This window comes from Convolutriloba macropyga, chromosome 7, assembly GCF_964194025.1.
Source record: "Convolutriloba macropyga chromosome 7, txConMacr16.3, whole genome shotgun sequence".
Lineage (NCBI taxonomy): Eukaryota > Metazoa > Xenacoelomorpha > Acoela > Convolutidae > Convolutriloba > Convolutriloba macropyga.
The window spans coordinates 21,270,530-21,295,841 of record NC_134474.1 but is presented as its reverse complement, the minus strand read 5'-3'; the positions used below and the strand labels follow the sequence as shown (position 1 = coordinate 21,295,841).

Genomic DNA, 25,312 nt, shown 5'->3' with positions numbered 1-25,312 from the left:
AAACCGCTCGTGAAAGAGCTAAAGAGGATATACAAGAAATACAGTCAATCCTCAATTTCCTCAAGCTAGACTGCCAAATTACGGACTGCAGGCGCATGGGTACTTTCAAAGATGGAAAGCATCGTACCATTCTTGCAACCATGCCATGCTTGTATGACAAACGCATATTACTACTCTCTCTCTCTCAAGATTGAAATGATATAGCAAAACGGTGTACATTAGCAAAGACCACTCACTTCAAGAAAAAGAGCAACTGAATAACTGTCTGAAAAAGCGAAAAGACTCAATAGACGCAGGTTTCCCCAGAAAAAACTTAAAAGTAATGAATCTGACAATTTACGAAAATCAAGATGAAAATTGGTTCGAGTACTCAGACAATTCTCGGTATTCCACCTGACACGCAAAAAATATAGACAAAAAACAAGAGGTATCAATTCTAACGTTCAATTTACATAGTTTCATTGATCTACCACGAAGATTTTTATTTGCAAACGCTATTATCCCCTACAATCCAGACATTCTTTGCCTAACCGAAACATGGCTCACAGAAGAAGTTCCAAACGAAGCATTTTTTCTCAAAAATTATGGCATTCACAGAAATGACAAAACTTCAAAATGCGGTGTCTCCTCAAAACATGGAGGTGTTCTAGTGACGGTAAAAGACAACATACAATCTAAAGAATTGTTCGTTCAGAACACATGTGAGGATTTCCTAATCGTAAAAATTAACACTAAAAATGACTCAATCCGAATCGTCTGCATTTACAACCCACCTAAAGGCAGCCCATACAGATGGTGCAAGAAGAGGTTTGAAGACCTCACACAAACGCTAAAGAAGAAAACAAAGCCAAAATCGATCATCATTACAGGAGATATCAACTTCTAAACCACTGACTGGAAACAAATGTTGTCTCCAGATGAACTTGACAACACCTGGCGCAACCATTTCATAGATGGAACTTTTGAACAAATGCTAAACTTCACTCACCCTTTGGGGGTATAAAAAACATCTAGATGTCTTCCTAACAAACGAACCAAAATTTTGGATTAATTCAAAAATCGAAATCAAATTTAGTAATAAGTATGCTCTCAACAACAAAAAATGCTCAGATCATTACGCTTACATAACACGATACGAATGCAGCTACGATCAAGCGACCAATCGCAGCAAACCAAAATACACCTACAAAAGAATAGATTGGATTATTTTCAATTGCAACATCTCAAAAAACCCATTTAACCCCTGTTGTTAGATTAACGTTGACGAACTTCTTGAGCAGTGGTATGAATGGTTCAATCGCCTTTTCGATCAAAATGTCCCAAGATTACCTCAGCACAGATCACAGCTCCCACCGTGGCTGTCAAAAAGCACATCCCATGAAATGAAAAAACTTTGAAACAAAAAGCAATTGCCCATCCAAGTCCTGCTCCAAGCAAACTAATCAAAAACGATTGTCTCGAAGAAAAGTCAACACACTTTGTAAAAACGATCAGGTCATCAATGAAAGCGAGATTTTCGCAACACGTCAATCCAGCGTTATTCAAAAATATTTACGATCAATTAAAAAAATCACACCATTCCCAAGCGAGATGCACCAATGAACAAACTACTAACACTAATGAAGAGAAAGCCGAGTTGTTCAATTTATTTTTCCAGAGTGTTTTCAATTCAAAAATATCAAAAGTTGAGAACCAGTTCAATTTTGAAGGAAAAGATCTTAATCTCTTTGATATTTCAGAAAAAGAAATTGAAAGTATACTAAATAAACTTGATACTAGTAAAGCCAACAGCCCTGATGATATAAGTAACCTGTTTTTGAAAAATCTATCAAAAACAATAAGCAGATCCTTACTTCTACTTTTTCAAACATTCATTAACATAGGTATACTTCCAGCATATTGGAAACAAAGTGACATAACACCAATACACAAAGAGGGCGATAAAGCCGCAATCAATATGTATAGACCAATTAATTGCTTATGCTGCCTCTCAAAAGTTTTCGAGAAACTTATGTTCAACAAAGTCTATGAGCACGTTAAAGGAACAGTTCACGATTACCAGTTTGGTTTTCGGCCTCAATGTTCAGCAATTATTCAAATGTTATTCTTTCTAGACCAACTGTACAAAGAAGTCGACTCAATTGCACATGATGAACTTTTCGTTTTCCACGTAGATTTTCAGAAAGCGTTTGATACAGTACACCTTCACAGCGTTGTTGGAAAACTGTCAAAATCAGGGATCGGGGAAAAGTGCTCAGATTAATAGCAAACTCCTGCGACGACAGAAAACAACGTGTTTGCACTGGAACCTCAAAGTCGAGCCTTCGTGACGTCACTAGCGGCGTACCGCAAGGTTCAATCCTGGGGCCACTACTTTTTCTCGTCTACATGAACGATTTACCACAAACAATCGAATACAGTCAAACCTACGGTTATGCAGATGAATACAAATTGCTCTCTAATAGCAGGCATGAGCTTCAAATTGATCTCCGGAAATGCGCCTCCATGAAAACAAATGCAAGATCCTTTGTTTCCAGAAAAAATCGCTCTTTACAATAAAAAATGAAACTGTCATTATCTCGTCTCATCAAACTGAAAATTCTACCTCTATCTTTTTACTTCGAACTTCACAGTTGATTACTACTATGTGATCTCATAAACAATAAATACAACATTGTCATAGAAAAGTAAATACATTTCAACAATAATAATCGGACAAGACAAGGCGCGAAATGTGAAATCAAACTTACGAAAAAACGATTATTCAAAAGCGACGAAAATTTCTGGTCGAGAACAGCCTATCTCTATAATGTTTTCAACAAACACACAGACCTTAGAGAATACAAAAATAAAAAATATCGGATCAGCGACATTTATTGGAAATTCTTTTTTAGATATGTATAGACTCAATATGTATAGACCAATTAATTGCTTATGCTGCCTCTCAAAAGTTTAGATATGTATAGAATCAATATGTATAGACCAATTAATTGCTTATGCTGCCTCTCAAAAGTTTTCGAGAAACTTATGTTCAACAAAGTCTATGAGTGTTTTCAATTCAAAAATATCAAAAGTTGAGAACCAGTTCAATTTTGAAGGAAAAGATCTTAATCTCTTTGATATTTCAGAAAAAAAATTGAAAGTATACTAAATAAACTTGATACTAGTAAAGCCAACAGCCCTGATGATATAAGTAAACTGTTTCTGAAAAATCTATCAAAAACAATAAGCAGATCTTTACTTCTACTTTTTCAAACATTCATTAATATAGGTATATTTCCAGCATATTGGAAACAAAGTGACATAACACCAATACACAAAGAGGGCGATAAAGCCGCAATCAATATGTATAGACCAATTAATCGCTTATGCTGCCTCTCAAAAGTTTTCGAGAAACTTATGTTCAACAAAGTCTATGAGCACGTTAAAGGAACAGTTCATGATTACCAGTTTGGTTTTCGGCCTCAATGTTCAGCAATTATTCAAATGTTATTCTTTCTAGACCAAATGTACAAAGAAGTCGACTCAATTGCACATGATGAACTTTTCGTTTTCCAACTAGATTTTCAGAAAGCGTTTGATACAGTGCCCCTTCACAGCGTTGTTGGAAAACTGTTGAAACCAGGGATCGGGGGAAAAGTGCTGAGATTAATAGCAAACACCTGCGACGACAGAAAACAACGTGTTTGCACTGGAACCTCAAAGTCGAGCCTTCGTGACGTCACTAGCGGCGTACCGCAAGGTTCAATCCTGGGGCCACTACTTTTTTCTCGTCTACATGAACGATTTACCACAAACAATCGAATACAGTCAAACCTACGGTTATGCAGATGAATACAAATCGCTCTCTAATAGCAGGCATGAGCATCAAATTGATCTCCGGAAATGCGCCTCCATGAAAACAAATGCAAGATCCTTTGTTTCAAGAAAAAATCGCTCTTTACAATAAAAAATGAAACTGTCATTATCTCGTCTCATCAAACTGAAAATTCTACCTCTATCATTTTACTTCAAACTTCACAGCTGATTACTACTATGTGATCTCATAAACAATAAATACAACATTGTCATAGAAAAGTATATACATTTCAACAATAATAATCGGACAAGACAAGGCGCGAAATGTGAAATCAAACTTACGAAAAAACGATTATTCAAAAGCGACGAAAATTTCTGGTCGAGAACAGCCTATCTCTATAATGTTTTCAACAAACACACAGACCTTACAGAATACAAAAATAAAAAATTTCGGATCAGCGACATTTATTGGAAATTCTTTTTTAGATATGTATAGACCCAATATGTATAGACCAATTAATTGCTTATGCTGCCTCTCAAAAGTTTAGATATGTATAGAATCAATATTTATAGACCAATTAATTGCTTATGCTGCCTCTCAAAAGTTTTCGAGAAACTTATGTTCAACAAAGTCTATGAGTGTTTTCAATTCAAAAATATCAAAAGTTGAGAACCAGTTCAATTTTGAAGGAAAAGATCTTAATCTCTTTGATATTTCAGAAAAAGAAATTGAAAGTATACTAAATAAACTTGATACTAGTAAAGCCAACAGCCCTGATGATATAAGTAACCTGTTTCTGAAAAATCTATCAAAAACAATAAGCAGATCCTTACTTCTACTTTTTCAAACATTCATTAACATAGGTATATTTCCAGCATATTGGAAACAAAGTGATATAACACCAATACACAAAGAGGGCGATAAAGCCGCAATCAATATGTATAGACCAATTAATTGCTTATGCTGCCTCTCAAAAGTTTTCGAGAAACTTATGTTCAACAAAGTCTATGAGTGTTTTCAATTCAAAAAGATCAAAAGTTGAGAACCAGTTCAATTTTGAAGGAAAAGATATTAATCTCTTTGATATTTTAGAAAAAGAAATTGAACGTATACTAAATAAACTTGATACTAGTAAAGCCAACAGCCCTGATGATATAAGTAATCTGTTTTTGAAAAATCTATCAAAAACAATAAGCAGATCCTTACTTCTACTTTTTCAAACATTCATTAACATAGGTATATTTCCAGCATATTGGAAACAAAGTGAAATAACACCAATACACAAAGAGGGCGATAAAGCCGCAATCAAAATGTATAGACCAATTAATTGCTTATGCTGCCTCTCAAAAGTTTTCGAGAAACTTATGTTCAACAAAGTCTATGAGCACGTTAAAGGAACAGTTCACGATTACCAGTTTGGTTTTCGGCCTCAATGTTCAGCAATTATTCAAATGTTATTCTTTCTAGACCAACTGTACAATGAAGTCGACTCAATTGCACATGATGAACTTTTCGTTTTCCACCTAGATTTTCAGAAAGCGTTTGATACAGTACCCCTTCACAGCGTTGTTGGAAAACTGTCGAAATCAGGGATCGGGGGAAAAGTGCTCAGATTAATAGCAAACTCCTGCGACGACAGAAAACAACGTGTTTGCACTGGAACCTCAAAGTCGAGCCTTCGTGACGTCACTAGCGGCGTACCGCAAGGTTCAATCCTGGGGCCACTACCTTTTCTCGTCTACATGAACGATTTACCACAAACAATCGAATACAGTCAAACCTACGGTTATGCAGATGAATTTAAATTGCTCTCTAATAGCAGTCATGAGCTTCAAATTGATCTCCGGAAATGCGCCTCCATGAAAACAAATGCAAGATCCTTTGTTTCAAGAAAAAATCGCTCTTTACAATAAAAAATGAAACTGTCATTATCTCGTCTCATCAAACTGAAAATTCTACCTCTATCTTTTTACTTCGACCTTCACAGCTGATTACTACTATGTGATCTCATAAACAATAAATACCACATTATCATAGAAAAGTATATACATTTCAACAATAATAGTCGGACAAGACAAGGCGCGAAATGTGAAATCAAACTTACGAAAAAACGATTATTCAAAAGCGACGAAAATTTTTGGTCGAGAAGAGCCTATCTCTATAATGTTTTCAACAAACACACAGACCTTACAGAATACAAAAATAAAAAATATCGGATCAGCGACATTTATTGGAAATTCGTTTTTAGAAGTTTTAACGAAATTGACATGTGCACTTGGAGAATTTGCTGCCTGTGCAAAAACTGTAACCCTATTTCGAAACTATATCATTTAAAACGATCAATAAGGGTGCTTCATCCCGTGCATTGCAGAAGCCTGAACTACTACTACTACTACTACTACTACTACTACTACTACTACTACTACTACTACTACTACTACTACTACTACTACTACTACTGCTACTACTACTACTACTACTACTACTACTACTACTACTACTACTACTACTACTACTACCACTACTACTACTACTACTACTACTACTACTACTACTACTACTACTACTACTACTCCTACTACTCGAAGTTGTTTTTCAAAAAGAAATCATGCGATTTTATTCTGATACTATCATTCCCATATATCTTACCGAAGATGATTCCCTTATGTTTACACCGTTAATACTGAGATATGATGGAGTTCGTCATATCACGATGGAGCAAATACGATTATTCTTTCTTCTTATTGTTTATCATTGATTGATGTGATTGAAAGTATTAACACAATTCTTCAATATTTTTTTCCGAAAACCTTCTGGTTATATTCTCATTAGTATGAGAAGAGTAGAAGAAAGTGTTATCAAAGTCGAGATGGGTATTGAACGTGACATAAAACGAGCGCGTTCAATAGTGTTACTCTAGTTTCTAAAGGAAAACAGTTTCTTATATCTTTCAAGCTTTTGATGCTGCACGCCATTCTAGAGAGTATTCTATTGATCTCTTCTTTAAAGTTCAGTTTGCTGTCTAAAACTATTCCTGGATATCTTACCGACGACGATTCCCCTATTTTCACACCGTTAACATTGAGATATGATGGAGTTCGTGCTCCTTTTGATGGAGCAAACACGATTATTCTGTCTTCTTATTGTTCATCATTAATTGATGTGATTTAAAGTAATACCACAATTCTTCATTATTTTTCCATATACCTTCTGTTCATATTTTCATTTGTATGGGAAGAATAGAGGAAAGTGTCATAGGCGTGCTGGTTACTTGACAATTGTCATTAGCGATAAATCTAAGAAGAACATTCACATAAATGTTGAACAATAGCGGTCCTAATACTGTGCATTGTGGCATTTCTCTGTTAAACAAAATCCAGTGGGACCCATTGCCTAATAAAAGCACTTTTTGAATTCTGTCGTTCAGATAGGATCTAATCAATTGTGGTGATGTTCAGTCGAATCCCAAACATTTCATTTTTTCTTTTATTATTTTCTGAGTAGTTGAGCCAAATGCTTTTGCAAAGAATTCTCCACAAATTGTCTTCTTTTTAACTTTTTCGGAACATACATATTCCGTACATGGTACTTCGGCAGGTCACACCAACAAAGTGTCGATTTTTAGTTAGTATGTACCATACAATAAATTATATTCGTCTATTAAAATACATTAAATTTCTGCGATGGATTAAAATTTAAAAAGTATCTGGAGTTTTAAGAAAATGATCACTCGATAGAAAATTCCTCTCATGACATTGATTTTTCTACAACGAAAGATGTTTTCCAATTTTTCTCCACTCGCCAAGCTTAGCGGGTACATATTATTTGTGTCCGGACAAAACAGTCACCGACAAAATGGTCCTAAAGTGCAATATAGTCCTAGACAGACCCGAACTAAACAGTCCCGAACAAAATAATCCCAAAATTTTACAAAGTTGGCCTCAACGGATTAATTAAAAGAAGTTAATCTGACAATTAAGCTAAACTGAATCAAATGATCAAAGTTTTGTAAGTGCCCGCACGCAAAACTAGTTGTTGAATTCAATGACCTTTTTTATTGGAAGCATGTAAAAGAATTCCTCACTATGTCTGGCGTCATAATTTTGACGCAATGGGTTAAAATGGAGTTGATACAGACAAACAAAAACTGGAGTTGATCTGTCTTTGAATGCTATGGCTCTATTAGCAATCGATAACATACAGATGGTGCATCTTCTTTGCGCTGCGGCATTGCAAAATGTAATAGCAGAGTCAGGCTACGAAACGAACAACGCGACGTTATCGCAACTCATAGCCATTTTTTTGATCCAGCAGACAATGAAAAGAAAATGTTCCGCTCGGCGTTGAAATAGAGCATCAATCGCTAACAAGATTCCCCGCAAAACTATATTTGCTGCCAAATAAGACAATAATAAAGGAATAGCAACCAATAATCCAGGTTGCAACTCAAGTCAAAGACAGTTTACAGAACGCAGCAACAAAATTGCACACATGATTGAGCCCTCGTTGTTGAAATGATTTGAAACCCTGAAGTTACCTTTGGTGGATAGTGGTGAGAAGTTCATGTATTATGATTCAGAGCCCTAAGATGAAAAAGAATTATTGTTTTTGCAACTGTCAACCATTGACTTGATCGAGCACATAGATGGCTGGAGCTCCAATGGGACCAGTTCGCAACAGGTTCAAACGTCTTCTATCAGATCAACACAATTCAAGCTTATGTTGACGGCGTCAACTTGTCTGTCGTGTAAGCTCTTCCTCCTGATAAAAAAGAAGAGAGCTGTCGATAACTACTCTGTTCCCTTCAAGAAGCATCAACAAAACGATTAACAATCGATTTCGAAATTGCAGTCCGGAACGCATTCCTTCAGTGGAATGAAAACGGCCAAATTCAATTTTGTTTCTTCCACCTTGATCAGAACGTGTTGAGACATGTGCAGTCAGCTGGCAATGCATCGGAATACAATAATGACCAGCATTTCCAAGCGAATATCAGATTGATGCTTTGCAAGGCCTAAAATTTAGTCAACTTTCGCACAGGACTGCGAGCCAGTTCTCAACATCTTTGAACACAATCACGTTGCTCGATGCAACTTTACTGAACAGAAACTGAAACCGCATTTTGAAACTGAACGTTGTAACTAATGCGAGCGCATAAAGAAATAAGATTTATGCCAGAAAAAAAAACTCCACCGCAAGCAGGAATACTAATTTTTGTAAAACTGGTAATACAAAAAAAATTTCCTGAGTGATAGAAAGCAAATAGTGATGGAGTGATAGATAGAAATGTGTTAAAAACCAAAAAGAGTGTAATCTACCCATTGGAGGGAACAGTTAGCCCTCTATGCAACATCACAACTACCGCAATCAAATTTATAAAGTTTTCCGCAAACATGCAATTGTTTTTAAAATTAAAGCAAAACGAAAAGCTCTATGAGCCGCGTCAAATGTCTATAATATTTAGGTGCCCAGCTTCCTCCCTCGCAAAACAACACCAAGCATTATCAATCCCAATTGCACATTTAGTATCACCACGGTCTCTGAAATAGCTTACTTCGATATGTAGGAGTTGAACTTTTCTTCGTACAAATGCATGTTGAGTCCCAGTATGAGTCACCTTTTTCTTTCAGATATTTTTGTTGATAGTTGCTTCATACTGAGTGCTGCAGGGGACCTTGAGATTTCAATGCAGATAAGTACAAGTGGATCGGACCTTTTTCGTCAGCTTACAAATTTTGTTGTGTATTCAGTTTTTATGCCTCGTGATATTTGTATGCTTCTCTTGGGCATGACTTGGCCGGCATATTAACAATTCTTAAGTCGAAGAAAGTTCTGCACACACTGTTTGCTTTAATGTCATGTCAAACGTTTTCATCAGTGATAGTAAATTTGTTGCATGACGCAGCTATGACGGGGAGGTTGAACCATCACTTAATTTAATAGAAATCAAAAGTTTTTGATTTGATTTCTTTTAATTTAAGTGATGGTTCAACTTAAAAGTCAGAGCGTGCGTAATGCATTATTCTCACAAACGCATCTCTGATTTTGATCTGCCGCATTTCAGTATGCACCCTTGTAACATTTGAGAGCATGGATTATTGAAATTTTTTCTCAGAAGGTAAGCCAATAGATGTAATTTTTGATTTCAAGGTTGTACCGATTGCAAAACTTTACTGTTTTAGTGAACATTTCAAGGATCCTCTGTCTGATATCAAAACCACAATGTGAAATCAAGTAACGTGCGGAAGATATCTTTGTGGAGTGCTTCATCTCACAGGTCCAGCGTTGCGCTCGGCTTGTTTAATCCTATCCTCTATGAAGTTCGTTTTCGTGAGATCTTTATCTATAAAATGCTCAACAGCAACCGGCAACGCAGTCCAGTCCAATTTGTAAACCGTTGACTCCCTGATGTTCAGTACACACTGCCGTGTTGGTAGCAATTATAACTGGTGTTCCTTGTGGGCAGCGAACGCAAGCTTCAAAAAAAGTGCAAGTTTTTGAATATTTTTCTCTGCGTCCAAAAATTTTTTTCTGAGCGGCAGGATTTGTTCGAGCAAGATAATTAATTTTTCGCTCCAATAAATTGAAAGTGAAAAATGAGCTGCGTTTTTGCAACGGTTATTCAATTTTGACCCATCTCTGAAAAAATTGGAATTTTTTTCGATGTAGTTGCTTTTGAGGATTCATGCGAAACTTCAAAGCCGAAACTGATTCAAAAACAGGACAGCCATCTTCAACAACGACACCAATATTTGGAGTTCAACTGTTCTCTGACAATCATTAATTTTTTCCAGCGCTTACATTGTATTCAAAATGATTATCATGAAGGGATAAATACGTGAAAAACTTCAGCAGCTTCTCCAAGCGCTTCCTGCAAAGCTGCCGTTGTCTGTTTATAATGTTTGAGTTAAGATCGAGTTAAGCATGATGTCAATCAGTGTGATCATGGCTATGTCAAAAATTGCCATTGCCAAAAAATTACGGGGTGCGTTTTCTTTTGAAGACAGAAACAGTTCGGATGAATGTGTGTATGAAGTATTAGCAACAAAACTTAATCCAGGACAAAATCTTCAAGAAATGATTGTAGATTGAGGCTATTGAATGAGTATATTCAATTGTGGGAGCATCATTAGCAGATGGCATTGAATGAATTGCATTTTGAGTGCTACACTTTTGGCCTAGGCAGAAATGTTGATTGCGTACAAGAGAACGTATGCGAATTATAACGTCTTGTCTGACATTTCGGTTCTCCAAAATTCGCAATTCCAAAATCTTTCAATGTGCAATTGAATGAGTATTTACCTAGAGTGTTTTTGCTTAAAATATCAAAAAGAATTCGGATTTAGCGAAAATCATTGCAACATTGACGCATTGGTTGAAAATAAGATTATCAAATTATGAAAAAATTTTTAGCTTCTTTCTGGTCTGAAGAAAGCGTTTGATACATTAGATCATGAAATACTATTGAAGAACATAACAGCTTTAGATTGTAGTAACGAAGTCATTAGAAGGACTTTGCAACATGACTAACAACTGGCTAAAAACGAACAAATTGGTTTTAAATGTAGAGAAGACAATACAAATGAATATAGTAAATAATGCTACCAATTCTCGATTTAGCTGAATGTTTCGAATAATACTGTTAAATCTGTATGCAAGTATCTAGGTCGTTTTGTCGACATTATTTTAAGTTTTCCGTCCCATATTAACTATTTCAAAATGAGACCAGTAAACAGTGCGGAGCTATATCAAAATTGAGACATTATGTTCCAAAACATCAACTGATAGCATATTATCGAAGTAATATTGTCCCTAAATTACAATATGGAGTTCTGGCTTGCGGCTACCCCTTATTCAAGCCAGTATACTTTTTACAGATAAATAATGCTGATATTTATGTATTTCAGAAAATCCCGGCATTCATGTAATGATATATTTTATGAAACAACACTTTAAAAGTACACGAGTTACATCTCTATGAGCTCTTGACGTTCGTTCTAAGATCAATAAAAAGCGCTCATGTTCAGGATAATCTTAATGATATGTTTACCTTTAAACACTCAAAACGAACAAGACTCTCTAAAATTATGTGCCTGGATGAACATTTGTTGAACAATCATCTTTAGCCAATCTGATTTTCGAAGACATCAATAGTTATGGGCCGCTGTTTTTTAAAAGCCATTTTTGTTCGAGAACAGCTCTATTTGATCTGGTTTTTGAAGTCATTATTAATATGGCACTTTATAATTCATAAAAGAGATCAATTAGAAAAAAATACTTCCCTAAAAGTGTAGTCGATTAATCGAGTAATCTCTTATTTATATTTGTATGTCCTGGTAGTAAAGAAAAATTTAGGCAACAGAAACAAAAGATAGAGAATGCGACAAAACTAAAAAAATAATTAATTTAATTTTAATAAGTAGCAAACAATATACTACGTAATGATCTGGAATCAGAATTGAGGAAAATGACGAAAACATTTAGGACAACAGCCTCCCGTCCTCTATAATGGTTTCTATTGACTCTTCAGCTGAAAGGTGCCAGAGCATTGAGTGTACGCTACGAAGGCAGAGTATGGAGCTGCACAGAAGCGCAAAAACTGTTTTTGGCTTAGTGTACGTAATTAATTCTGAATATGAACCGTTCCGTTTGCCCTGGGAGCTGACCCGGGAAGCCAATAATTGTATGGCTTTGATATTGACTGAACGGCTAAATTTGTACAAGAAAAGATTTACGGACAAAAAGTGGCTTTTGTTGATTGCTATTCTTTTTTGCTAGAATTTCAGCTTCTTGACGAAGTGATGATATTTGAAGGAACCTGTATGCTTGGGAAACTCTTAGCCTACGGATTAAATACTTTCACATAAAATGGTGTTCTGCTGAATAATTGTTCGAGAAAGCCATTAGCTTTGACATCTAGTCGAGCTTCGTCATCGGTAGTGAGAATTCGATCTGCGAAGTTTGCACCTTGCGAAAACAAGGCTCTATTTAAACATCATTGCAGAACACATTGAGGAAGTTGGCAAAAGAATGACGGATCTCATTGTGTCTAATGTGATTATAGCCACCTTTTGGGTAATTAGGAGCTGCAACTTTAAAAATTTCTCCACATAGGCAACTTGATATCCCAACCATATCTAAGGGCATTTCCATCTCTACAGAGTATCCCTTAGTTAAATCTAAAAGATATCTTTTCAATGAAAGTGCGTTTATCCAGCACGATGCTCTTTCTATAGCAAAAAACTAAAGAAAAGGACTCATTTTCATTGATGACATCTTTCAACGCCAACGTTTTCGCTTGAGCCTGTTCTTGTTCTTCGTTTCTGATTTTTTTTAAAAGGAATCTTTCCCGATTAAATTCTGCATCAACAGAATTATTGTTCCATCATGAATCAGATATCGAATGGATCTTTCATTTTCATTTGCGCTGTCTTCAAGAAGAAGAATCTTTAGGCCACATTCTTGAACCGGAAGAGAAAAAACCTTCGATATTGGTCATTGTAAGAGAGCATGGTTGAAGGGATGAATTTTGCTGATTTCTTTCTCAGCAGTTGTCCTAGTTTAAAGTAGTTCTAACAATGAAAGTCAATTTATGTTGCAGTCTATTTGTAAATGATTTGTACACATTTTGAGTGGACACCTTTGTATGTTTGGCAGGTTTCTTGAGCATTTAGCAGTAGTTCAAATTACTTTTTCATAAAATTTTGCAGCTGTTAAAACTGATCCAAATAACTTGATAACTGGACCCAGAAATGTCAAAATGAGTATTCCTAAGTTGCAATTCTCATAGTCAGCAGAGTTTAATTTATCTTCAAATTTCTTCAATTTGCGCTTAGTCAAAAGTGCTTTTCCTCTCCGAACAAAAAAAAAAATTTGACAACCTTGAAATATAACTAGGAATATTCTGTGCAACGCATAATGTCACATGAGCTTTCTCTTTGTACTATTCCACAGTCTGTGGTACAAAGTAATTCGTCATCGTCGACGCTAAACAGCGTAATTTGAGATTTTGAAGTGCTTAAAAAGAGGAAATCCTTGGCAGACTTGTCTATGAGGACAGTTGTCTATGAGTTTGTATACCATGACTTGACGCCGAAAAATAGCACGTGATCCTGGAGGTGTAAAAAAAATATAAGCTCACTGAGGTGGGAAGAGGGAATAAAACAGAATAGATCCGTGTTATGAGGATTAAGTGTTTGATTGGTTTTCAGTTTAAAACCAAACAGCTTAAAGCCATAGTAGTGTGCTATGTAGCAAAATATAATTTATAACTTTTCCCCAGCGTAAAAACACTGCGGGCAAAACGGAATAGATCCCGTAACACAATGGGAGATGTGTGGTTTTTTTTCTAAGCTAGGCCCAGGTGAAAATAATTTAGAAATAACAAAGAAGTTGTATGTTTCAGTTGGGGAGCAGAAGTTGTAAAATCTGATCATCCTTTTGTTGATAAAATTTTTTTCTGAGGCAACCGCTAGCTCTGTATTCTGAAACAATTATTGTAAACGATTTTCCTAAGTCACTGAAGATTTGTAACAGCTAAAACAAAAGTAACTGGCAAAAGTTAGTTTGGACAATCACCAACATCTACTGGGAATACTTCACAAAAAGTTTTAATCAACTGAACAAGTGCACCTGGCGAATAATTGTTGTTGTTGTTGTTGTTGGGGATTTTCTTTGCAGAAGGTATTTCTCCCGATCAAAACAGTTATAGAAAATTAGTCCATGTCTCTCTGCAGTGTTGACAGTCACAACAGATCTGCCACGTGCAAACATTTTCTGGTTTGTACCGAATCATGATATCATTCCACATTTGCTTTAGAATTCTGTGTTTTAGGCCGTGTTGATTTCCGAAGTCAATGCGAAATAATGTGCAAATGTGGAACATGTAACAACTGGAATAAACTGAAATAGACTGACAAACACTGGGATTGACACAACAGGGGCAATAAACCGAAGCTTGTACTACTACTACAAAGTCATCAAAGATCTCGGCATCTATGTTTCCCATGACCTAACGTGGAAGACACACATCGAAGAACGACTGAAAAAAGCGAACAAAGTACTCTACCTACTTCGACGAAACATAGCTCTTCACGTAAGACAAGAGATCAAGCTCGGACTCTACAAGTCACTAATTTTGCCAGTACTCATATGGCTCTGCATGCACAAATCCGAACCGAGGTGAGCTACAACAGCTTGAAAGATTTCAAAAGAAAGTAGTCAAATGGATCCTTGGACAAAAAGTCATGCCGTATCCAAATCAACTGAGACTTCTTAACATACTACCAGTACCAATGTTCATGCAACTAAATGACATTCTACTTTTATCGAAATTGACAGAAGACGATAGCTTTTTAATAGCCGCCCTCATCTTCTCAGCCGGCTATTATTGCGCTCGTATTTTTTTTTTACTTCGTCAAACTTTTTTTTGCTTTACCATTTTGCCGCTTTTTCGACATTTTGCGTGAAATCTTTTTGACTTCTCTAGGCTAGTTTCTCTCTTCTCTCATTCTGCTAAAAGTGAATTTAACCATCAAAGCAATTCAAAATGAACAGAGTCGGTATAAAAAATTGAAGTCAGAAATAGAAACGGGATAAACCCATAAAGCCCAATTTTAGATGCCCGCTATTTGAACGTCGTTCCTATAAGTCTTAGTTACCACCTCTAATGCTTATTGGTGTTGATAGTAGCCCCTGTAGCCTCTCTCTAAGAAACAGAAGTATGTTCAACTACGAAATGCCATCAAATTAAATCGGACTTAAAAAATATTTTTGTACAAAAATCTTTTTTTTTTTCAATATATTCTATTCGTTCAATCCCAATCATGCTTATTGGAATCAACGGCGGCTATTTTCCGGCAATCTGCCGGGTATGTTTACCAGTGCTGAAACAAAATTCAGAAAAAGGGAGAACAAATGAATTATTCAAGCTCCCGAAAACCAGAACTGAAAAGGCTAGAAATGATTTCTTTTTCCGTACATGCAGACTAGCAAATCGAATAGAAAAATACATTGAATTTAATACGAAAAAAGGCCTTAAAAATCGAGTTTTAAATTTCATGTGGAAGTTTGTAAACGAGCGATTCGACGAAAATAACATCTGTAGCTGGCATCTATGCTGTGACTGTCAGATCTGCAGAAATAATAGGACAATTTTTTAAGACGACGACTGGGACGAAAATCCCCTCAGTGAAAACTGTAAATCCCCAACAACAACAACAACAACTACTTGCATTATCTCAAAACCCAAAGGGTATCCTGAATCCTTAACAACTATCAGGTTGTTGGATACCGCAGGCTGGTTCGAAATAATTGTTAGACATTTGAAACCTCCCCCACATGACGTTCAAATCCGTTCAAAGACGTGGCTGGCATATGCCAAAGAAGTCGCGTGCAACCGTCCGAGGTGGAGAGCCCATACATTCAATTTTCCAATTCTGGACTGTTAAAAGCGCTCTTCAAACGCCCTGATGATTATTATATCGGGGTCGGAGAAGGCTATAATGGGAAATCGGCGAAAACATAAGCACTTGCTCTCAATTATTGGACAGAAAGACTCCATTAATGGTCTTTACAAATCATTTCAGATTTTGCATGCAAAGAACAGCTTGTTTGCTGATGGCTTAACTTCTTATTTACTAATATTAGATTGCAAAACTTTGGAATTCATGTAGACGTTTCTGAATCTGGAACGTTGAAGCAAATATGTTCGGATCTACTCCCGGCTCGTCAGACTACAGTCCGCGTGGAACAGGAGCTGCATCTTCAAGTTCGCTGTCGTCAGGAATTGGATCAGGCCACAGCTCATCAAGCAAATCTCTTTTGCCTCCAGGAGAGTTAAGTGGTGTGAGCAGGCATGGCTCAATGTCATCGGGTGATGGTAGGCGGCCTGGAGAGTGTGAAAACTGTATACATCTACAGAATCAAATGCTCAGATTCAAGGAGCAGGTCGTAGTCATTCGAGGCAACCTTGGAAACAGGTGAGTTATTTTAAAATAGTTGCAGTTAACTTAAAATGTTACACTGTGAAGAGACTTTATTCCAGTAAAAAGCGCGACATAATTAAAAATTTTGAAAAAAGTGTTAAAAGATTTTGAAATAGATTGCTTAGAAGATTGCAGCTTCGGTTTTAATTGGTCTCAAACGAAGTTTTAGCAATTATACTAGTCCTGCTGGTCTTTTTAATTTGATTTTTCGTACTAGCGAGTTGTCTGGTATTTTTTTCGTCAGACCCTTTGACTTCTTGTCCTCAAAAACGGGATAAACAAGTAAAAGCGTGGGGCATTAAGTTCCTGAGCAGTTCTCTTTGAACTGTACGCCATACTAGTCTCAAAGCATGAGATTAACCGAATTCGTCGCGGAGACATGAATTCACGGTGTGACGGGTGGTTCTTAGAGTTTGACCCACACCCCTCAATTAAACGTAATCTGCAGCTAGATACTGACGAAGGCAATCTCTCGGCAGTTGTTAGAGAGCAATTTGTCAGACATTAAGTTGGTTATGTTAAAAGAGACTTGAGATGTGTTTGATGCCCGTAATCGGAGGCTTAAAGTTATTGAAGCACTCGGTAATTTCAAGGCGACCATTCCTGAATCTTAATAATGACGTCTGATTTTAGAATGGCTGGATTGGAAAATCAGTTGAAGGATGCAGTTGACAAAGAGAGGCTCGTGAGTGACAAACTTCTGAAAGCCGAAGAAGAGAATAAAATACTAAGGAAGCAGAAAACGGATAATGAAAAGTTAGTCCTAGCTTGATAAATACAATCGTAGTCAAGAAGTAACGTATAGCTTGTCTTCAGTTCATCTAGCCTACCAGATATTTATCTTTTACAGCAATGAGGCACCTGTTCTGTTCCCGGTTAACATTGTCGAATAAATAGAAAATAAAATTTGAATGTTTGAAAGCTTAAATTTTCTCAGTTATCTCGTCAATAATTAAATCGAGATCTTGAGAACTTCACTATTTCTTCAAATGTCTGAATCTGCACGCGGAGGCCTTCAGTTTTAACAACCAAAATAGTGGAAGAGTTTAGAAAATGAAGTTGTATTTAACGATGATTGATAAGCGATGAAGTAAATTGCAGCTGAAATTTACTGTTGGAAACGAAATTTACTGTTGTCAAAGTATGACGACAGAGGCATCTGGACAAGACCGCCAATACGATCACGAGAAATAAACGCATAAGAAATTCTGACTTATTTGCAAGAACTTGTGAATTTTGAGTAGTTCGTACTCTCAAACATCAATGAACAATTGAATGTCTAATGCATATTTTCTTCTACAACATGAAATCATAGAACCCAAATTTGAAAAAAAATTCCGCATCTCTAAGAGGTTTTTTAATCTGAAATCCTTTTTAATTGCTCTCAAACGAAGTGTGTAGCGATTATATTAGTCCTGTCGGTCTTTTTTTAATGCCATTTCTCGCTTGAACGATTTTTAATCTGACGCTTTTGACCTTTCGTCCTCAAAAACGGGATAAACAGGTAGCGAGTGCATTAAGTGCTCTTAGAGCCTATCAGCTCTGTTTCAGCTCAAACTGTTTCTGAGACTTATACTTATGGTGTGAAGGGCGGTTCTTAGAGGTTGAACACACCCCCACTGTTGACCCCCCCCCCACTATTGCCCCCAACCCCCACCGCACTGTTGCCCCCCCGGCCCTACTGTTGCCCACACCCTCTCCCACCCCATCAGCCGCCGGTGCACCTGTGGCTACGTTCGAACAACCGATTGCAAAAATACCCAATTTTATACTAATTTTCACATTTTTTTTTCAAGCTTCGTTAGAATTTTTGTCGTTTTTTTAGTTGTTTCAGCCCTAGGTGTCAAGGAACCTCCTTTAGGGTTTTTAATAGGATACTACATCATTGTTTCTAGTGGTAGTAGAATGGTTTCAATATTTTAACATCACAAATTTTAGCATTTTTTTTTTGACAAAACGTGCAAATTTTAATTTTTTTGACATTTAGTTTTCATTATTGACGTTTTTCCAGAAGCATGGGTCAGAAGACGTCCTTAAGGGTATAATAATAAGTTACTGAAAAATTTTTATTTGCCATGGGATAGCTTCATTTTTTAATACGACAATTTTTAGCGCTTTTTTATAAAACTTGCATTTTTTCAAGTTTTGGTCATTTTTTTAAGTTTCCAGCCTCAGGAGCCATATAAACTCCTCTAGGATTTGATTATAGGTTATTGCATAGTTCTAGATGTAATGGAATGTTTTCAAGATTTTAATATCAGCAAGTTTTAAAAAATATTGGCAATTTTCAAGTTTTTAATCTTTTTGAATTTTTTATTGTTTTTTCCGGCACCAGGGTCCTAGATACCTCCTCCAAGGTTTGATGATAAGCTATCGCATAATTTATAGAGTTAAGAGAATGGTTATCAGTATTTTATTGATTCCAGCTTCAGCAATTTTTTGATAAATTTTTTTCTCAAATTTCGGAAAATTATTATGTTCTAAGTTTTTGGATCTTTATGAGGCAGTGAAACTATTTAAAGCTTCAAATAGGGATACTGGATAGTCTCTTGAGACAATGAAACGTTTTTGAAGAATATTTTTGTTTAATATCTTGAATTTTAGCAAGATTTTATTAAAATTTGCTATTGTTTTTTAAAAATTTTGTATATTTTTGTCCTTTTCTGATTTACTGATCGATCATTACTGGCTAACGAAGCTTTTCAAGTCTCGCAGATGGGTTACCTGACATAACTCCAGAGACAAAAAAGGTTTGAGCATTTTCACTGCAAAATCTGGTAGCTTTTTTTAAAATTTTGCAATTTTTTGCAAATTTTTAAAATATCAATTTTTTTATTTGATTTTTTTACTAACAAGGCTAGAGAACTAAAAGTTGCAGAGTCGAAACAAGCTAAAGCTAGCCTCACTAAACCGTGGCTAGCTACTGACGACGCCGACTGCTCGCTGGTCGTTTGAGAGCGATTCGCTCGACGTTAGTCGGTGTGATGTTCTTAATCGATATCAAGAAGTCGACAGCTAAAGGTACAATTGGACTTCCAACAATGTTTTTTTTTTCTGGAGATTTTTTACATAGGTCAATGAATTCATGCTTTGCAGACTATAAAAAAGAATATGGGAATTTAAAAATGCTGGAAACTGCATTGGTACCACCAGTGATTAAAAAAGGCGATACAAAGGGTTGATAATGAATTACAGACCTGTACCACTCTTAAATCTTGACAGAAGAATTCTAGAAAATTGCATCCCTATTTCTCTATTTAATCTCTAAACGCAGCACTTAAGTCGAAAGCAATATGTATTTGTCGTAAGGTTGTTGGCGGACGCCCAGGCTCAACAGTTTCAGCTGCTATTGCCCAACAAAAATGAGATTGAGTACTCCTTAACGAAATAATTTTTAGAAGTGCAGGCGTCAGCGTCTCATTGCCTATTACATAGGCGCTCTCCTTTTTTTTATTCAAAGATTTAGATTATATTGGTGCGCTGTCTTTCTACGATTGAAAAACGTGTTATGGTTTTGATAAGTGAGCGAGAAAGAATCCGGAACTCCAGGGAGTAAATAAAGTTTGAAAAAGATGTTTTAATGAACAAATTTGAAAAGCGGAGAAAAGAGAGCTAAGCGGGCAAACTTTGCTAATGTGCTGCTTTTTCGGGCTATTTGTTTTTAGTTTTTATGTTGTCTAATTTATTGTAGACTAAGGTGATTATATTCGCTTTGCTTTTCCAATCCAAGTTTTTGATAATTAAAAAGAGTCACGCTGATTTGGATTTTCGAACATATTCCCTTACCGATATTTTCCCCCATTGGACTTCTATTTCATTTATTGTTCTCAGAATTGAAACCTAATGCTCCTCAGCGATTTTAAGATTTGAATCCTGTTTTTGTGTGCATAGCTGTTTTGTTAAATGAAATTTTTTAAAAAAATGAAATTTAGTACAATTTTTCGCCTTTTTTAATGTTTGGAATGTTAATGAGCTTATTATACTTGCCTTATATTCTGTGATCAGTTTTAAAGTTTCGTGTAGATGAAACAAAACTTTTCATTTGTATGTGTGCTATTACTCTATGAAAAGTAATTAACTTTCTTCACTCTTTTAGGAAAATGTACATTTTGGCGAATGTTTTTTATTTGACTCAAGATTGTTATTTTCTCTTTTTTCTTGCTTTGTATCAGTTTGTACTAAGTACATAGAAGCTATTCTTAGTTTGCACTTAGTACATGAAGAGAAATTCAAGCCGTTTCCAGACTTCCGGCTATGTTTTTTTTTCGAGGAAAGGGAGCCAAAAAGCGTGTGACAGTTTGACTTTTTTGCGTTTTTTCTCCCGATTTTGTTAACTGGTGTTTTCCAAAGGGCATGACTGTGTTCTAATAATGCACGGCTTTTTGATTTCATTAAAGGGCAATTAATATTTTGTTTGAAAATGGCACTACTTTTAATAAAATATCAGTAATTTTTAGTTTTTCCTGTTCTTTTAGTTCCTTTTGTTGTACTGTTTCTTAGTATCATTAGTGACCGATCTCATTTGTTATCTTATGAGGCGCAATACAACTTATGTTATAGATTCAATTGATGTCTTAACGTTGTAACTACTTTTTCACAACTTTCTTCAAAAAAAATGACTAGGGATTTTTTTAGTCTTGCCCAGTTTTGCAGTTTTTCTGTTGTTTACGTTCTGGGGGGTTCTCATCGTTTGCTTATGAGGCTAAAAATAATGGTTCATGGCTAGTCATTTTCTTGACTTTGACGCTATTTGTTTTCAAAAACTTAGCGAACTCGGGTCTGGGTGTATGTTGTACTTTTGTTGTCATATCACCTGGATTAAGCATCACATCAATCTGGTTAATAATCAGAGCAATCAGCGCTGGCTAATGAAGCTTAAATATTGCAAATATTTGTTTCAGTTCAGATTGTTTAGATAGCCGATGCTTTCTATGGCCTTGAATTTTCGAGTTTTGGTCTTTTTGTTAATTGCTCTCAAACAAAGTTTGTAGCAATTATATTAGTCCTGTCGGTCTCTTTATCCGATTTTTCGCTTGATCAATTTTTATTCTGACGTATATGACTTTTCGTCCTCAAAAACGGGATAAACAGGTAGCGCTCAGCAGGCCTTAAATGCTCTTATACCCTTTCAGCTCACTAGTATTTCAGCTCACTAGTCAAGTATGCGATTCACAGAATCTGTTTTGGAGACATACTTATGGTGCGAAGGGCGGTGCTTAGAAATTGACCCCACCCACCCCACTTCCACCACTCGCCCCCACATCAGCCCGCACCCAATCCCCCTGCACATCGTTCAGGCCATGAGGACCTCGTGCAGCCAAATTTCCCCCTCCCACCGTTGCCCACCCGCTGCGGTACATACCCCCGCTGCACTCACTTGCACCCCCTTCAATTAAGCTAAAGCTAGCATCACTAAACCGTGTCTAGCTACTGACGAAGCCAACCGCGCGCGCGGTCGTTTGAAAGCAATTCGCCCGACGTGAGTCGGTTTTGTTTTTCTTTTTATTTGAGTCATGTAATTGACAATCGTTATGGGCTGCTAATGAGGCATAATTGAATCTAATTAATGATTTCAGTTCATAACAGTGATCTGTATGACTTTAAACAATCTGTTCAAAGAGTATTAGTGGATTTGTTAGTCATGCCTGTTTTTGTTGTCTTTCTTGAAGTCCAGTCGCTTAATCCCAAAAATAACTGTTTTCTTAGGCCTTCTAGTGCAGATTAGTTTTGTAAATTTATCGGCTCCAACTTTTAACTATCGCTTTTATTGACCGAGTTATTTTGTTCTTTTGAAACGTTTTTAGTGGATTTTTGAATCTTGCCTTCATTTGGCGTTTCTCCTTTTTTCACCTAACCGAAACTCTGATGGATTTTTTCTGATTTCTAAAAATGTATGTTATGCTGTGTTTAAATATTTTAGCGAGTAGTTTTGTCGTTTTTCATGCCACCAATTTTTAAAATGTTTGTTTTTTGAATTTCTGGAGCTTTTCAATGGCCTGTTTTTGATTTCCGCAAGTTTGTGTAATGTGTTCACATTCTAATGGTGCGTAGTCTCGATGTTCATATGAAGTGTTATTGTTCTTTAATTTTAATAGCTGAGGCTATTATTGGCCTTCTTTTTGTTTTTTTATTTAGTATTCATCAAGTTTTTCTACCACATGCTCTTTACAAGCTCTTCAAATCTTTTTTTGTTCATTCGTTCATGCAATTTTAAACGAATTGAGTATGTGATGTCATTTACACTCTTATTGGAGCGAGTTTTTTGTTCATTCGCGTGATTGAAGTTATGGTCACAAGTGACTTGCCCCAATCTCAAAAATGACGTCCTCTCTCTCAAATTGACTTTTCTTTACTTCGATTTAGAGAGATAAGGTCAAGTGAGTGTGTGTCACTCTAATTGAATATTATTTGAGAGCGTCTATTAGAAGCAGCAATAAGTTACCTCGATTCTTCCTCAAGTTACCTCAAAATATAACATCTCAGCATTTAATGAAGAGATTTTTAGACCGCCGATCTACAAAGCTATTGCGGCTATTTGCTGGCAGTCTGCTAGCTTTTTTATCGTTGCTGGAAAAGTGCTGCCAGGCCTTCAGTTATTTCAATACTTTGGATTGTAATTCAGTACTGGTCCTGCTATATTTTTATATTTTGCTTTAACTTTTTATCACGTTTTTTACAATTCAAAGAATTTGAATTGTATTGGGGCGCTGTCTTTTTTTAAAGATCTGTTCACACATTTTCATGATTTTTGAAGTCAAATTGGAGTAGTGATTTTTGTCACGCCGAAACAGGAAGTGGAGCGAAAAACCGAGTGGTTTTGCGGCGTGAAATTTTTTCGCTCTAAATTGATAGTAGTGAGAAAACGTTGTTTGAACAAAAATTCGCTTTCTCGCTAGTGGTTTTTTGTTCACGTGCGGCAATTTTACTTGGATTTTTACTGTTTTTTCGATTTTTTGGATTGGATTTTTTTTCTAAATGGTTTTCCCAATCCATTAATAGTCCGTTCTAGGTCTAGTTTTCTGTTTAGTCAATGAAAATTCTTTGAATTGTTCGTCAGGACTTGTCCTGCTATGTTTTTTTTCGTTTCACTCAAGGCTTGACTCTCACGTTTGACTTACTTGACTCATTGTTTCTCTTAAGGTGATTTTGGAATTGTCAGCAAATTCATTCAAATACATTGAAGGTCAAGATGTGAAAAAGGGGGTTTAACCAATGAAGCCCGGGCACTAAGACTTGATTTTTAAAGACAATGTTTTAAGTTATAAAATTTGCTCCTACTGCTACCTGTACGTATACTTATTGAATCTAATGAAACTGCAGAAAAAAATAGTACACTTTTTGATTTGTAGAGAAAATATTTGCCGGTGGCCCATTTTTTTTTCCAACTGTTCGATCCCAACGGCGCTCAGGGGATTCAACGGCGGCTCTTTTTCTGTTTATTTTCTGCCTATGTTTTGCTGTTGTTGAGTGCGCCAATTTTTGCTTGACATTGTGGATGGAGAAAATTCAGGATTGTTATATTCCTTGTGTTGTAAATGGCCTGTTTTTCTGTTTTATGGGTTAAATAACTATTTTTGTTGCAATTGGTCGGATGTTTTCACTGTGACTATTGATTTATAGGACCTTTTATGGAAGCTTTTTTATGGTAGTTATTTAGAATTGTCGTAAACTGATTTCAAAACTGAAATAGTTAATATTTTATAGGCTTATGGCTTATAAATTTACTTTCATGAAAGTAAAAATATAATTGATGCTGGCTTATGATAACGAGATTTTCATGGCTATATAGAAGCGGTCCTTATTTTGTTTAAGGTCAAGTTTTGACATGAAACAAGAAATGAAACAATTGTACGAAATGCAATTGAACGAGAAGAAACGCGAATTAGATAAGCTTGAGACAAAGCTTCGGCAAGCCGAAACACAGTTGGAAAACTTCAAATTAAGTGCGCGGTTAAGCATTGATGATACGCCTTCGACTACTCGTAAACCCACGACTACTTCAAGTAATGCTTCTTCGGAAATACTGAACACGCAGTTGTCATTGTCAGACGAAACCGATCTTGCACCGGTAATTCCGGAACGCCCAGCGTCAACCTGGCGGAGTTCAGTGTTGCAGACTACTTCGACCCCTCATAATGTACAAATTAATACGATGTATAGCGGTGTTGGGGCTGCAGCGAGTGTTGCTCACAGCAGTACCGTAGCTAACAGATTGAGTAACGATGATTATGATATTGTAAGTTTGCACAAATATTTGGATTTTAATGGCTTATATGGTTTGAATGATAGATGTGATAGAAGTTTAATTTACGCTGCTATCTCCGACAAAACTCGATATTTTAGAATGCAGTCTTGCTAGTAAACGTCCTCCGAAAAAGTCAGCGTGTGTTGCTCAGCGCCGTGTAACGACTTTTGATACCTTAAAAAGTTGTAAATATGATATTCTATAGTCAACCCTTCAATTTTTTTGAAGGGATTGGGAACTTAATTTGAGCCCCAGGAAGAGATTGTCTATTGTTAATTCAAG

At 36.2% G+C, this 25,312-nt stretch overlaps 3 protein-coding genes across 3 annotated transcripts in view; 2 read left to right on the top strand and 1 right to left on the bottom strand.

Annotated features, from left to right (window-relative positions):
• Positions 1-25,312, top strand: part of LOC142342696 (phospholipid phosphatase 1-like) — a 518,061-nt gene that overhangs the window by 149,363 nt on the left and 343,386 nt on the right. The window lies entirely within an intron of this gene.
• The window catches only part of LOC142342692 (germ cell-less protein-like 1), a 295,739-nt gene that overhangs the window by 242,622 nt on the left and 27,805 nt on the right, over positions 1-25,312 (bottom strand). The gene's annotated exons all lie outside the window — the stretch shown is intronic.
• Positions 15,692-25,312, top strand: part of LOC142342691 (pleckstrin homology domain-containing family H member 2-like) — a 46,825-nt gene continuing 37,204 nt past the window's right edge. Inside the window, exons 1-3 of the mRNA XM_075394184.1 lie at positions 15,692-16,779; positions 17,419-17,541; positions 24,598-25,021. Coding sequence (XP_075250299.1) covers positions 16,505-16,779; positions 17,419-17,541; positions 24,598-25,021 — 822 coding nt within the window. The 5' untranslated portion in view covers positions 15,692-16,504. The remainder of the gene's footprint in view (positions 16,780-17,418; positions 17,542-24,597; positions 25,022-25,312) is intronic.